Source organism: Pempheris klunzingeri, chromosome 19 (genome assembly GCF_042242105.1).
Source record: "Pempheris klunzingeri isolate RE-2024b chromosome 19, fPemKlu1.hap1, whole genome shotgun sequence".
In the NCBI taxonomy this organism is placed as follows: domain Eukaryota; kingdom Metazoa; phylum Chordata; class Actinopteri; order Acropomatiformes; family Pempheridae; genus Pempheris; species Pempheris klunzingeri.
In genome coordinates, this window is record NC_092030.1 from 20,558,392 (window position 1) to 20,574,893 (window position 16,502).

The 16,502-nt window shown below is 43.7% G+C and overlaps 1 protein-coding gene across 1 annotated transcript in view; it reads left to right on the forward strand.

Moving 5' to 3' along the window:
- The window catches only part of ttc28 (tetratricopeptide repeat domain 28), a 114,101-nt gene that overhangs the window by 58,195 nt on the left and 39,404 nt on the right, over positions 1-16,502 (forward strand). Inside the window, exons 3-5 of the mRNA XM_070851161.1 lie at positions 6,575-6,722; positions 13,431-13,703; positions 13,787-13,917. Coding sequence (XP_070707262.1) covers positions 6,575-6,722; positions 13,431-13,703; positions 13,787-13,917 — 552 coding nt within the window. The remainder of the gene's footprint in view (positions 1-6,574; positions 6,723-13,430; positions 13,704-13,786; positions 13,918-16,502) is intronic.

Sequence of the window (16,502 nt, forward strand, 5' to 3'; positions counted from 1 at the left end):
GCTTCTTATTTTTGCAGTTTTAATGATCATTTTGAAGATGGACGACGTGATGGCTCCCCAGAAGTGAAGCCAAAATATCCCCATCGTCCCAGTCCTCGTCAGTTTAGTCTAAATTAGTTATTACACACTACAAAAAGGGGGGATGTGACGTCATGATTGGCTCTGGCTCCAGAGTGCAAGATGGTTCCTGGAAGAATTTGGCTTCATTTATTTACAGTGAGGGGAAATGGAGACACATAATTCATCGTTATATGTAGAATCTATGGGTTGGATTGGGCTGTGATTTCATATTATGCTCTGTTGTTTATTTAGTTCTGCTGTAGGGGCCGGAAGAAGCACAGTTGGTTAGCTTGCCAACCCCTGTAACAAGCCAAAAAGTCTCCACTCCAACAACTTTATTAACTGTCCAGCTCCCAGACTGGCATCACTGCGTTTTGTTTTCTTCAGCCAAGTTTTGTATTAAGTCTAAATGGTGTATTTTTGTACATAAACTATCTACTTATTGAATTTTCAGACGTGTTATATCATGAAATGTATCGTCAGGATATGAAATTACTGCATAGAGGTTTTGTCCACATCTCATAGCCCTAGTTAGGACACTGTTACTGCAGATATACAGTTTACAACGACACCAGTGGCAAATTTGCAGATCATATTTCACAGAAGTACAAAAATGCAGGCTTCAGATATGTAGCTGGCAGCGTTATGCACCTCTTGTGGGAGATTGTACCCACTCGACCCAAGTTACACGGTGCAGAAACAGGCGTTTGGTGTGTGGAGTGGGAGTGGAAGAGGTGTTGTTCTCCTTATTACAAGTCAGTGACCTATCAAAGTGATTTTCAGGCTGTTATTTTAAGGTGAAATAGTTGCAATAAGCTCTAACAGGCTGGTTTTATCCTTTAATAGTAATATAATCACACTAAAGTAGCATAGAGGATTCTCTGTGGGACCAGAGGTAGAGCTGCATGATGCTTATTCCTCAGTTGTAGTGTTGTGAACTATTTATTGTTTGTCTGTGGTGAGTTAGAGCTGGCTCCAGGCTCCAGGCTGCCAGGTGTGTCAAGAAGCTCTCCTCTTTCCTCTCAGCCTCCTCCATCTCTAACAAATTACTCAAGGCCCCATCTCCCTCTTCCACACCCTCTGAACAGTGTTGAATCTAAAGCGATCCACTAAAAAGAAAAAGCAACGGCGTTCAATCCACTTTGTGTCCAGATGAAACGAGAGCGAAGGTTTCGTCTGTGTGTTTTGAGGCAGATTCACTGTTTGCAAAGACATCAATCTCTATCATGCCAGGTTTATGTGATCCTCTCTCACTCGCACTCGCCCTCTCTCTCTCCCGCCACTTGTGTTGCCATCTGTTCTCGATTAATGTGAGTTACGAGCAGTAATTGAAGCATCTGTTCATCCGGTGTGCATCCTTCGCTCTGACACACCAGCGTAACACACCTCTGTCACTTTATCTCTCGCTCTCTCCTTCATTTAGTTTGACATTTTGTCTGTTTTTAACACACACTCCTTGAAATGCTGCAGTCGGACTGAAATATCTCAACAACTGTTCGATGGATTGCCATGAAATTTTGTGCAGACGTTCGTGGTCTCCAGAGGATGAAGTCGAATGATTTTGGTCAAGCTGTCCGCAGTGCTGCATGCCCTGTTATTGACCAATGGGTACGATCTGCGGCGCAGTATGGAAGCATGAATGTTTGCTAAATGTGTAAAAAGCCGGTAAGTGGAGCAGCGTGAGCTTCACGGCCTCATCCTCAAAGAAGCGAGCTCATAGGACGGCCGTCATCGATGACACGACAAGGTTTACATGCACGGATGTTCGGCCTGTCGGTACTGGAGCCACAAATTACATTTTTGTTTGAAGTCAGTCACACGTGACCTTTTTAGAAAAAGCCCCAGTGTACAGATGTTTTTAGAGCTGATTCCACCAAACTCTTGCTCTTAATTCTTTTACTTTAGACCCTTGCAGAGCCTTGGAGTTACATGATTGTGTCTTTATTATGTTATTTTCTGACTGGTGACGGATGTGCACTTGATTTTTCCGATGACTGAGGCAGCTCCTGCGTGCATCTACTGTATATGGAAGTGTTTCTGTCGATGCCCGTACACCTGCTGAAGGTCAGACCGACTGAAACGTTGTGACCTTATAAATATTTCAGCAGTACGTGAGACACTGTGCAGGAGGTCGGTCTTCTCATTGATTTCGAGTTGCACCTTCCCCCAACGCACCTGTCACATGCTCAGGTGTGCAGAGATGTTTCTGTGATGATGAGACCTGTGAGAGAACGGAAACAGCTAAACGATGAGCTGAAACTCACTGTAAAGCTGCAGATTCAGCTGATAATTCTGTGCAGGTTCAGCAGCACGAGCTCTCTGTCTGTCAGAATATTTTATATATCTATATCTAGTTTTGATTTACCCATAAGTGCAGCCCCAGGGTGCTCATATGTGAACACAGGAAGGAGACGCCACCTTAAGAATGAATACCCACAAATATAAATACTGTAGGTGCAGACGCTCTCACAGGCACACGGCCAGGATTAGTCCAGTCCCTTTTATCGATCGCCTCACTTTAACTGACATAGACCTGTCAGATGATGTTGAGGAGGCTGTCTAAGTGCTCGGCTGGGAATCAGTGTGAAATACCTGCAAGCCAGACGAGCCAGACAACCACCAGAGCAGTCTGTGAAGAGACTCTCTAATCTGACAGGGTTTTCCTGAGATGCTCCAGAACACTGATGGGAGACGGATGAAAAAACGAGACGGAGAGTGTGTTTATGTGTGTTTGGAGGTGCGTGTGCGTGTGTGTGTGCGTGTGTGTGTGTGTGTGTGTGTGAGGCTGTCTGGACTGTACCCCCTGTATGTGCTTAGCAGGCAGCGTAGCCAGACTGAGCTAATAGGCAGGATGTGTGTGAGCAGGAGGCTGGAGGAGGTGGTGGAGGCAGACTCTCCCTGCTGTCACTTTCTGTCTGGCTCTGGCATGTTTACACCAATGACGGCGGCAGGAAGCTCTGACACACACACACACACACCTGCGTGCGCACACACACACACACACACACACACACACACACACACACACACACACACACCTTACCTATTGTGCTCTGTGCTCATTCATAAACAGTCATGCAGAGATAATGGCCACATTTCTATGATTATAACTTTTGCTCCTCTGATATAATAACTGAAATTATCCCCCCAGAAGCCTCCCCAATTAAGGTAAAGGTTCGGCGCAAGAATAGGACATGAATACCAAAATGAGAGACAGCGCATCCCCCCTTACAGCAGCCAAATCAGTGTGAGAGAGACAGATTTGAGGGGCAGAGCTAAGTAGAGGTAGGCAGACAGGTGGGGTGTCCATATGTCACCCCAGCTACCAGCCCGGCTCCTCATCCCAGCCCAGCCCTGCTGCTCCCCTCTCCAGCCTGGACGAGGGTCAGAGGGCAGCCTGCCGTCTCTCTCTCCTCAGCATGGACTCTTGGCATCAGCGCCGGGAGCTAAAATGGAGCCGCCGTCCTCTATTTCAGCCATTGTTGACAGATAAATCTGCTACAGCTTTAAAATTGGTTTCCTCCCGTCAAACAGAGGGTTGTGTGTGTCTACATACAGGGAGGCTCTGCTGACGTGTGCTTACAGGTGTTGGGTCTGCACAAAAAGGTTTATAAAGCCTTTTGTTGCTTTAGAGGGGAGCTGTGTGAAGTCTAATAAATGACCTCCAGTGAGATCACTGGGTTCAGGCTGAACACTACAAGGTTGAACATCTTAAAAATCTGTTGGTGTGGAGTTAAAAAGAACCACCAGACATCTGCAGCCCACTGCTCACCTCTGCTGCAGCAGCCGATACAAGCACAACACTAGTGAATCTCTGAATGTCACGACTGTGGGCCATTGAGTTGCTTTGTGGGTAATGTAGGCAGCAGGTTTAGACAAGGAGGAGTTAAAGAGATGATTATTCTGGTTCTGTTGCATCAATTTTGGTCATGTTAACTAACTTTAATGTTAAATTGGTGGACTACCTTTCTAAACTTTTTAACTAACTACTACTGAGTTCCTGCCATCAATGCCTGCTCACACGATTCCACTTATTGACGGCTGTAGTAAAGAAACAGGCAGTAAGGTAAAGAAGAGAACTGCTAGCAAGCATAGATGTAAACATTTACATGCATATTTAAGTAATTAGGGAAGAAATGCATTTAGCATTGATTGTAAACATAACTTCTATTTAATTTTCCTTACACATCTTCCATCTGGACAACAACAAGCTATTACCCAACATCAGCTAATTACGTCTTTAAATAATATTATAGATCATTCTAATGTAAAATAGTGACTAACACCCTTCACAGTTTGACACAAAGTCGGCTAAAGATCAGACATCTGTGGTGATTTCAGGTGAAAACTGTGGATGTCGTGTTCCTTAGCTTGGAGAAACTGATCAGATGTTTTTACTTTACTTGTTAGTCAGCAATAGTAGCTGCAAGAGAGAACGTCCATAAGGTCAATAAATAACGTTTATTATATTATCATTGAAGCTGTGACTCATCTCAGGCTTTCTAGTGACAAGTTATTTAAGGGATGTAATTACCAACCATTTATCCCACTTTGTGTTAATCAACAGTGAAATGACACCACGTCCCGTTCACATTGTGCTCCGACGCCAACACACCGACTAAAGGCTTAATGCATTAGATTAGACGTGACCCCCGGCTCCATTCGTTTCAATGAAGCTGTCTGAAGACGAGGACGGGACAAAGACGGCGCGGGTGCAGAGAGCGGCGGGCAGGACAGGAGCTGCCATGTAATCTAATTCCTCCGCTCTTTGTCTTCATTCATTCACTGTCATGACAGATTATGTTTAAATGGGAGGAGGGAGGGCAGGATGATAAATGAGGGAGAAAAAGGGGGGATGAAGGGGAAGAGAGAGGTAGACGGGACAATTAAGTTACAGTCTGGTCTGCAGCGAGGGATGCAGAGTGGTGTTTGTAGTGTGTGTGTGTGTGTGTGTGTGTGTGTGTGTGTGTGTGTGTGTGTGTGTGTGTGTGTGTGTGTGTGTGTGTGTGTGTCTTCTCCTCGATCCTCCTCATGAATTTGATGTCATGATTCATTGTCTCTAATCTTGCTGTGAAATGCACGAGGGGTCCTAATGAAGTGTGTGTTGTTTGTTTGTGTGCGTACATGACAGAACGAGTGTGTGTGTGTGTGTGTGTGTGTGTGTGTGTGTAAACTACGTCTACACGCCGTATCAGTGCAGTGCAGGTGTTGGACTCGCATTCAAGCACAATGGCCTGTTAATTATTTCAGTTATGTGAACACCTCAGGGTGCTCTTAGCCCATCCGACCTGAACAAGACACTTTTAGTTCAGAGGAAGTTCTTAATAACAGCACTTAACGTCACAGTAACGGCTCTGTGGATGCCAGTTTCAGGCCGCGAAGTCGGTTAGCTTGCTGATGCTGCTATAAAATCTTTAATTTGATCTCTTATTTTATATTTTTTATTGTCTTTTCGGCTGGATGTTAATGTTTCTCCTACCTGTGCTTATTATTCTTGTGTGTTGTCTGTTAAAGTAAAGTAAGTAAAGAGTTAAAGCAGCAACACCACACTATAAAAACTCAACTAAAGCATCACTGCAATCAAAGAAATGCATTTAAGTAGAAATACAGACGGCAGCACAATGTATGTATCAAAAATAATGAATAATTGAAGTGCAGTAAAAAGTATATTTCACTCAGTAGAGTAAAAGTACCTCAGGATTGTACTTGTACTGTCTTCATGTGCAAACACATCAAATGTTATTGAACAAAGGCTTTTTACACAGAGGAAAATAACTGTAGCTGTAACTATAAATGGTGGATGGTGGAGTCCATACCACAGCTGGTGAATGACATCGTTGGGATCACTCCCACAGTGATTTGATGAAGGACAGAAACACTGACAGCCAGAATCCATCTGCATTTACAGGCTGTTATGTTTGTACTGATGTTTTCTTTGGTGATCGTCAGGATCAAACTGATGTTGACTCACGCGAAAGTTTGAATAAAATTTGTCTTCAAAAGACGAGAACTCTCGTAACAGAGCGATGGAGTCTCCTCACTCTTCTCCTCTTTGAATAGTTTCGTGAACATTTCTGGTTTTCTTTTTCTGTCTCTGTGCAGCGTACAGCAGTAACACATCGTCAGTGTCCTTTTTCCTGAGCTGAGCGTGCAGCGCCGGCTCGATGCCCCCGTTTACAGAACAATATCGTTTTGTCAGTGTTAAGACATCACCAAAGATACTTAAAGTTCATCCCCAGGGGGGCATGAATGTCTGAACCAAGTTTGATTGCAATACATTCAATAGATGTTGAGATGTTTCACCAAAACCACAAACGCCGACCACATGATTGACTTGATTGTCATTAGGCTGCATCCTCTGGGAACCATGGACGTCATCCATCAAGTAGATGTTCAGATATTTCTCAGAATAACTTAATCTAGTGAGCTCAGCAGGCTGCATCTTCTGTCAAGAGTATAAAAGTCTTAATTCAGCGCTTCAACTGTTGATGTCTAATTTTCCCTCCTCCTGCAGGCCTACTTTCGTCAGGGGGTTGCCCTGCAGTACCTGGGTCGACATGCCGACGCCCTGGCAGCGTTCGCCTCCGGCCTCGCCCAGGACCCCAAGAGTCTCCAGCTGCTCGTCGGCATGGTGGAGGCTGCCATGAAATCCCCCCTCAGAGGTAGGCCTGTCTGACGACTGACAACAGCCGAGTTCACACGCTGTCAGTCCTCTGCTTCTGCATCGTTCATCTCCTTTTCCAGTTCGCACACTGTGCAACAACATGAAGCAGATTTATACAGACAGACGCAAATGAACAACATTTGTTTATCTCCCCAACAACAACTTGAGTTGTAGGAGAGGAGAGTGAGCTGTGCACGCTGGGGGGAAACTGTCAAGTTACCACTTTTCTTTTGTTCTTTTATTCAGTAACCCTCCGCTGAGACGGGGATGTGAAAAAGTAAAACGCTGCCTCTGATGATTCAGATCTCACAAAGAAATTGATGCACATTTGATGCGCGAAGAGAAGGAGATAGGAGATGAAAGAAGAGACAAATAAAGAAAAGTTAGATGTAGAAAATAAATAATAAAAACAGCAAGTCAAATGAAACAAAGAGAGAAACACATAGATGTTGAAACTGAAAAAGTGAGCCAGTGATGGACTTTGGACATCATCAGCATCCACTTGCTCCCTCTTGCTGAAATAAGGACATGACCCACATCCGGTACTGCCTCAAACCTGAGAGCGCCTGTGTCCTCCGGGTCAGGTGAAGCTCCGTCTTTACAACGAGGTGCATCATCCATGAGGCATCGCTTCGCTGCGTGCCCAGGGACAGGTTACTGTAGTAGTGGTGCCTACGTTAGGGTGGCAGTAGAGTCTAGGCTCTCTGCTCTCAGGCCACACTCATGGAAATAAGAACAGCATTAAAATAACTTCTCTACATGCAGACAGCACATTGCCAGAGGAAAGGGAGGTGTCAGTAACAGTGGGCAGATGGGGTCCTAATAGCTGGGCTCTATTTTTACATATTTTGGTGTCTGAATAACTGGTTGGTACAAAAAGATTTGGAACTGGTCCAGTAGATCGCCTCAGCTGGCAGCTGGGAAATGGGCTGTAATGGCTGCAATGTAATCCTTTGGGGCAACCGCAGCCGCTGTCCTCTAAAAGAGCTTGTTTTAGCCACCGACAGGCTCAGATTGTTATTCTAAGTGTCTGATATCATTATGGAAAGGATCCCTACAGAGAGAGACCTGGAAGATCCTTTTGGTTTAACCACAAACTGCCATTACATCGCTCTCTGCCCACACACCAGACTCCATTGACAAAAACAGTAATTTTACCTTGCAGGAACACGGGTGCTGCTGGCCTACTGCTACCTCACTAAATTAGTTTGTTTGTGTTATTATGTGACTTTATAGTTTTAAAGAGTTCGTGCAGGTCTGAGCTAACGTGTTAAATCGACAAAATCACAACAACTACACCAGCAACTCCCGTGTTCTGCAGGGTAAAATTACTGTTTTTGTAAATAGAGTCTGGTGGCTTTGAAGAGAGTGATATAGAACAGTCTGTTGCTTCCTGGTCTTTAGAGGGACCACAACCCTCATTAGGTTTACTCTAATTTCTGATTAGGGCCCATTTCACATTGAAATCGTAGCGTAACAAGCTGAGAACAGTGACAGGTCTGGGTTTGTTTTGCTTCCATGATTATTAGCATGAATTAGCTTCTCGTGGATCTCATGATGAAATATTTACAAGGATGATTCTTGTGTCATTGATCTATCTGCCCCACGCGCCACAGTGCACTTTTATCTGCAGGTTTCAAGATGAAGGAGGAGCGCATACAATCAGGAATGGTTTGCAGGCAAGAGCTGGCTCAGGATTATGATTTTGCCCTTCAGCTGTATCAGAACGAGAGCGAGGCTTCTTGGGAATAACCGTCTCCTTGGCGAGCTACAGCAAATGTCTATGCACGTGGAATTCAGCATCTGCTGTTACACCGGAGAGCATATCTGTTTGAGTATTCACAATGTTCGATGGACGGGGCGTATGAGGAGGAGGCTAACAGACCTAATGAGCACTGCTTTGTCTTTCCTCAAGTGAAGCAAACAGCAAACAAAAGGCCTCGGTGCAAAGTTTAAGCAGCAGAGTTGCAACCAATTTTTTAGAAAACCCATAGAAACCACTCTTAACTAAGAGTTTTTGACAGCGATCAAAGCATGTTGTGATCAGCTGCAGAAGCTATGACATGTAGTTTGTAACCGAGGCCTGCTTGAACTGTGCAGATCTGATGCTCTGCAGGAGGTTTTTCTGCTGTCCAGAGGCAACAACCTCCAAAACTCGATCTCCCATAAGCTTCAAAGCAAGCAAGCCTCAAAGCTAAGAGGCCTAGTATCAAGTGTTACCAGGAGTTGTCATGCTTGAGTAAGCAGGAGGAAGGGCAACATGTTGGACCGTGGAGAAGGCCGATATGCAGGGAGGGGGGGCTGCAGTGTCAACGGCATGGAAGAGAGGCCCTCCTCTGGGTTATCTGTGTCCTGTTGGGTTTGCTGATGTCTTTTTTATAGGATGATGTGCTGTGGGGCATCGGCCAGACAAGCTGTTAAGAAGTCGAGGCAACCCTTCTAGTTCTTATCGGGGGATATTTTTACTAAGCCTGCCTCAAATTAGTGCGAGAGGCATCGCTGTCATTTTTCTATTTAGTGTGGTATTTACTAGGAATGTCCCCGGCTGCAGCTCGGCTCATTTGCATAGAGTGCAGCTAAATGTGACCCGCTGTGGATCTGTTGTGTGCAAAAGACAGGAGATTTTTGGTCATTTTTTTTTGTGTCTCCCCCAATAAAACAGATTTAAAACCTGCTTCTTCTCAGACTTTAAATGTCAGATGCAGATTCCTCTGCTGCAGTCAGTCAGCGGCGATAAATCAGGTTTCTAAGCTGTTTTTAAATGTGTGTTATTATGTTTTTGCCTTAAAGAAGAAGCACCACGGTGATGACAGTAAACGCTAAGACGTGGCATCCAAGTAACACAAGAGGAGTCATGAAGTTTGACAAAACTTTGTTACAGAATAATATCTGTAAATAAAGTTTTCTAACTTAAGCTGAAGTGGGTCTGAGGTTGTAGCAGGAAAACCTCAGAATGTGTCAAACTGAGAAAATCTGCATTTCATTACTTAATAATTCATCGTTTCATTCATGAGAGTCAGTTTGGTCATTCTTCTGTAACATGCATGTTCCTGGGCTGCTTCAGTAAGTAAGGACAAACACAATGTGAGTGTTTAGTGCTCAGAGAAGGGCTGTAAATCCCCCCAAATATCCCCCCCAGACTGTCGGAGAGGTGGAGGCCGTCCTGCGTATAAAAGCAGCTGGAAGATTCAGGATTTAAGATGTTTATTGTCCCTCCGGTTGCACCAGTACACATGAAATAAACACATATAAAGATCGTAATGAGCTATGACAGCAGTGAAAGGTGTAGATGTAATAAAGGTATGTACATCTATGTATATAGATCCTATAAATATAAGAACAGTTATATATTTCACATATAAAACCGAATGAAAGTGATAAAAGATGCTCATGTAGTCAATGAAAAGCTGCTTAAAGCGTCACGTCTCCGCCTCCACTTTCATTTACACAGTTTTTGTCCAAGCTGATCATCAGTTGGATAAAAACTGGACCCGATGGATGCTGAGATGTAAGTGAGCCTCCTTCTTCTCAGCCAGACTGGGCGTGTGAGCATAATATCTGACAGACCGTCAGTCAGCAGGATGCTACAGTAGCACGGCGGAGGGCAAGTAGGCAGTAAGGGACCGTTTAATTTCAGATTTGTAGTCCTTCTGTCACACAAGTCAACAAACTACCAGCGAGGCCCCGAATCAGTGAAGTAACACGCAGACAACATCGTGGTAAAATACAATGTTCTTCTGCGAAATGTGACGTTTCAGTGTGATTATTGTAGAAATCAGTCGCTTGTTATGTTCATTTCACAGAAACCTTAACAGAAGAAACTCCCACAGGTCAGAAAGCACAGCAGGTGGTTTTATCTGCTCACTGGTGACGACAGTTCATGTAAAACAGGCTAAAAATCATCAGGCAGTCTGAATGTTTTCACTTACAGGTGTGCCAGTGAAAGAGACGTTACCCCCTGAGAACAACAAAGCTTTGAGTTTATGGGTCCTAGAAACAGATTATTTCTGCAGCCTTAAAGTAAAACAAAGGAAATAATCAACTTCAATTTATAGTAATAATAGTTTGTAGTTTGAAAGTGCTTTTAAATATTCTTTTATATTTATGTTTTCTTTTTAATTAGGGATACAGAAATAGATGCAGAAGTATAAAGTGTTTCCTCAAGATCACCAAACCACCACAGACAATAGCAACACTAGTAATCACAGTGTGTGGGGATATTTAAAATATATAAAGCATATGAATAATTACAAGTAAATAGATAAAAGTAGTAGATGAAATGAAGAAAGTGTGAGTATTATTAAGATAATAATGTCGGACAAAGCTTTGAGACCTAGATTATGCTGTGAAGAACAGAGTTAAGGTGTCTTACAGACATCAGTCAGGTGTGAAATTATATCTCAGGTGTTTTTAACAAACAGGAAACTGTTGCAAAACACAGTGAGAACATGAAGCACCCATTTGTGCACCGGCCAGACTCCACAGGTTACAAACGGTTTCAGAGAAAAACAGGAACAAAGCAGCAGAGGTGGTGAAATCCAGAGGTCACAGCTCTGTTCTCGCTCTGCTCTGCATCCCTGAAAACCCCCCCAGGACCCGACATTAGCACTAATTCTCCCTCCAGTCACCCAGAAATGATTCACTGATGGCGCAACAACTGCACGCTCCATCTCCACACCAACAGGTTTCCAAGAGGATCCAAGTGTTGCAGCTTTGGGTTCATTTTGAGGCTTTGAAGGAGGATCGAGGCTGTTGAGCAACACAAATGCTTAATAAACTATATTCTTAAAATGTCTGGAGACTACTGGGATGAATTTAAATCTATTGTCACAGCCGGTGGCGCCTCTGGTCAACATAACCTCTTATTGACTCACTTGCTCTTAGTTTCACTCAGTCAAGATGCTAGAAAGCAGCACAGGTCAATACAGGGAGCGAATTCTGAGTGGAAATTTGTTAAATCCTTCAAGGTTTTCTTTCATTTATCACTTGCACTCTACCCACTAAACATCAAGCTTTGCATCTGGATCAATAACTGCTTCTGGTTTGTCGCTCTGTCTCCTGCAACCACGCTAGCAGCTCTGTGGGTCTGCACTGAAACACAGCAGAGCTTTGAGCTAAATGCTAACACTGACAAAGCTAATGTGTGGACGTTAAGCAGGTATAATGTTTATCACATTCACCACTTTAGTTTAAGGGAAGTTAGAAGATTCATTCATCCTCCAGGGAGCCTGAATGCAAAGGACCAAATTGCGCTAGAGGAAATCACCAAAGTCAGTGGGGTTCATCCTCTGAGAACCATGAATACCAATACAATGTTGTGGCAATTCATCTAGTAAACGTTGAGAAGCTCTAATCATTAACTAAAAAAGTTTGGGCTGCTAGTTTAAAGTCAGTAAATCACCAAAGTAAGTAGGATTCATCCTCTGGGGAACATGACACAGGGGTGCTTTGCTGATGTTAAGCAGGTATTATGTTTACAGTGTTTACCACTTAAGTTTAATTAAACATTTTGACCTAGTGATAGCACTAGATGAGGTTGGACGGTATTTGCAATTCATCTTCTGGGGAGTCCGAATGAACGGACCAAATTTCATACCCAACCCATCTAATAGTTGTTGAAATAATTCATCTTCTGAGAACCACGAATGTCAACACAATCTTGTGTCAATTCATCTTCTAGATAGTGAGATGTTCTTTTCATTAACTGAAAAGTTAATGTCAGGAAAATCACCAAAGTCAGTAAGACCCATCCTCTGGGGAACGTGAATATACTAGAGTCCATGTCAATCTCTCCAATAGTTGTGGAGATATTTCAGTCCCAAATGAAGTGGTGGAGCCACTAACTTTGGTGAAAATGAGCCGCGCCTGTTGTGCTGTGACCTTTAAATGACACACACACTAAACTTCAGTCTGTTTTTTTCTCCCTGTGGTTTCAGGCCGCTCCACCTCCCTCTGGTTTCCTTACTGATCATTTGCCGCGCGGTTAAAAATATCTGCCGAACTGCCTGAGAGACATATTTTAATCATACAAAACCCGGCACACAACCACAGTCTCCAGGCGCCGCTCGGTTGCATTTCACACTCTTGTTTGGCTGCTGAGAGTTTCACAACAAGCTCAGTGTGTTTGTCTGCTGATGACGCTCCGCTCCCTCCATCCTCGTGCAAACCAAGCATTTCTACAATAATCTGAATATTAAACTGTCACCTCTACACTGTGTGTTAATCTCAGCGGAACATGTAATTATAAAAATGCTCACTCATCAATTATTTTTTTCATGACGAGGGGAAAGTTTGTGTCACACATAAGGGAAACACAGGTTTATGGAGACCATTAGCATTGTTAGCATCGAGCAAATGCTAAATGTGAATTTGTGAAGACAGCTTTTTTGCTAACTAGCTTATCATTATGAAGTAAATGCTGATTGGACAGTCTAATGGCTATAGAATATCAATCAGCGTTCAGATTGGCTCCCTATGAGCCTCACTTTTAATATGCAGTTATGTTATGTTGAGGCTCGATCAGCCAATGTGCAACCACACCAGCGTTCAGATGACATTCTTAGTGCTTAATCAGTAAATGCCGACTGTTACAGGAGCTCCTCAGTTGTTACCAATCAGGAAATGGCCTCTAATCAATACAGAGGAATAATACTAAAGTAAAGATGATACCTCACCCGTGTCTGTATGTGTGTTTACCCCCTGTCAGACTCCCTTGAGCCCACCTACCAGCAGCTTCAGAGGATGAAGCTGGACAAGAGCCCGTTCGTGGTCGTGTCCGTCATCGGCCAGGAGCTGCTGACCCACAGTTTCCACGGCGCCTCCGTCGTGGTGCTGGAGGCGGGGCTGAAGATCGGCACGTGCTCGCTCAAGCTGCGTGGGTCCGTGTTCTCGGCGCTGAGCTCGGCGTACTGGTCTCTGGGTAACGTGGAGAAGAGTATGGCCTACATGCAGCAGGACCTGGAGGTGACCAAGACCTTAGGTACGGAAGAGGAGGAGGAAGGAGGCAGAGTGCAGCGTGAACGGGGAGCGGTGATACGGTTGTAATGAATGTCTCGTCCACAGGTGACCAGTCAGGTGAATGCCGTGCTCATGGGAACCTCGGCTCTGCCCTCTTCTCCAAAGGCAGTTACAGGGAAGCGCTGGCCAACCACAGAAACCAACTCGTGCTGGCCATGAAGCTCAAGGACAGAGAAGTACGTCTGCACGCATGTGTCGACATTAATGAGCGTGAGAGTGGGAGAGCATGCTCGTGAATATTCATACCATGATGCATGTTGTGCAGATCTGCAGAAGTGCTGTGGCCTCCACCTGGTAAAGCTTTTGTCTCAGTCAGTTCTTGCCTCTGAAGTTTCCAAATTAGAGGCAACAGAATGAAGGTAAATGAGTTTACGGATGATGTGCGCAGCCAAAAGTTAAGGATGTCCCAATATCCAATCTGATAGTTGCATTAAATCCACCTAAATGTTGATTAAACTTGTGTCTGACACATTGAAATAACAGCTGTAGCTCCCATCTGACGCTCTTTACTTACCAAATACTGAAGGTAAGTTTATAATCTTAATTTATTTACGTGAAACAAATGAAATACTAAATGGAGAATTAAAGTAAATGCACAGATGCAGATTAGTATTACAAAATATCATAGAAATATTCTATATTATTATTATTATTAAGCTACACATTAAAGTGAACGCAGTGTTCATATCAGATTTGTGGCTCATAGCTGAACCAAAGGGTCAGGCTGGTCCTATTTACTGGAGTAGTGATCAGCGAACCTTGTTCCAGGTATTAGTCAGACCCTCAGCCGTCACTATATACAGTATACAAGATGTAGCCATGATCCATTGGTTTTCATTTTGAAGCCTCAGGTTTGACTATATGGTTGTCGCCATCTTGTTTTTTTTGGAGCCAGAAGCGACGTTCATCCCATAATGGCACCATAATTTACTAACTGAACGTCCTGCTGTGCTGAAGAAGACTGTAAACTAGAGACTGAGACCAGAAACTCATCAGAAAAATGTTCCCTGAGCTGATAAATCATTTTCCTCATTGACTTCCATCCAATCAGACTCCTGTTTGGAGCCAGTGGAGTCGCCCCCTGCTGGACGTTAGAGAGGACGCAGCTTTAAGGCTCTTAAGCATCGGCAGTCTGTGGTTGTTATCAAGGAAACATAGTTCTGGCTTGTGAGTTTGTAAAAACACATTAAAAAGATTAACTTAAGGTCTTAATTTGTTTTCTTTGGAAAGTGACGATGGTGTAAGCTGGATAATCCCCCTCAAGGTGTCCAGAAGCAGGAATTAATGGACATTCTCGGCCTCCCCGTCGTCCATTAAGTCCAGATAATGGACACCTCGTCGAGCTTTAACCCTTTCATAGATTACAGTAATCTATCAGGTATAGTCTGAGAATATAACGTGCTGAGATACTTCGATGGAGACGGTACAGCAGAGACATGTATGTTCATAATGAACTGTATTCTGTAGCCTGTTGTGTTGATGTCATCTCCTTTGTTTCATTTAAGATCACGACTCGTTAGTCGACAGTGTACATGATATGACGGCGTCAGCAGTTTCCTGCCTGCTGAAAGACTTCAGATTTTACTCCCATTTCTTTTTGCCTGTTTGGAACTTGTCAGCCTTCGTGCTCTCTCTGTTCCCGTGGTTCTCTGGAAAGCAGTGTTTCTTGGCCCCGGGCTCCCGGCTAAACTCACCGTCTCTCCTCTCAAACACTTTGGACAGTTGTGAAAACCGTAGTTAATTAGATTGCTGTTCCAGATTAGACTTTGGCCCTTTTATGTCTCGAAACACAAACTAAAGCTGTCAGGTTGTTTGTGTGTGTTTACCTTCGTCTAACTATATATATATATATATATATATGTGTGTGTGTGTGTGTGTTAACATTGCCAACATGTGATGCAGTGTGAGTTTACAACATCGTATCGAGGCAGATCCAATTACGTCTCACTGGATTTGATGTTTTGTGTAATCTCTGTGCCGGTGGCGTATTGTGTGGAATATTTTATTGTCTCTTTAGAATTACACAACAAATATAAGCAGCCTTACGGGCGCGTGTGTTAATCAATAGTGCTGCTCGCCGGCTGTTCTTCGATCTTGTTTGCCTTCTCTGCCGCGCTGATGTCTGCAAACAGCTTCACGTGTGCCGGATTCTCACTTTGTGTGTGAATATCTGTTGTCAGTCAGGTTAATGGCTGCCAGTGTGACTGATCCTCCGTCTGCTGCGTGTGTTTCATGCCGTCTTATCTCGCTGCTGTTGCCTCTTGCTACTCTTCATCTTGTGTTTTGTTCCAGCATGTTCTGCACTCTTAACTGTCCAGGTTTCTCTCTGATCATTTCTTCCTGTGAGGTTGTTTTTTTAGGGTGTGTGTGCACTCAGACGCTCTAAAGTCAGTCGTCTTGGTTCATCTAGACTGGACCGCTTGTATTAGGTTTTCTACACAGTGGCTTTATTTCTATCTTCTTTGTTGTTGCAGAGTTTGGTCTTAAAAAGTAGAATATTTTCACCATTTCTCTGTGAGGTTTGAGACGTTATTGAAGGTGGTGTGAGGCACTGGGATGTCTTACATAATCAGACTTTTCTTCTGCAAAATGAAAAATTCTATTTCCCAAAATGTCAAACTTAACAGAACGACTATAAACAGGACGGAAACATATTTCTGCTGTCTTACATTATAAATACCGTCACATCCCTCACATGCATGAATAACTTAAACTTTAAACAGGCCTTTTGTGTTTTCACAGCCTTCTTCAGAAGAATAAA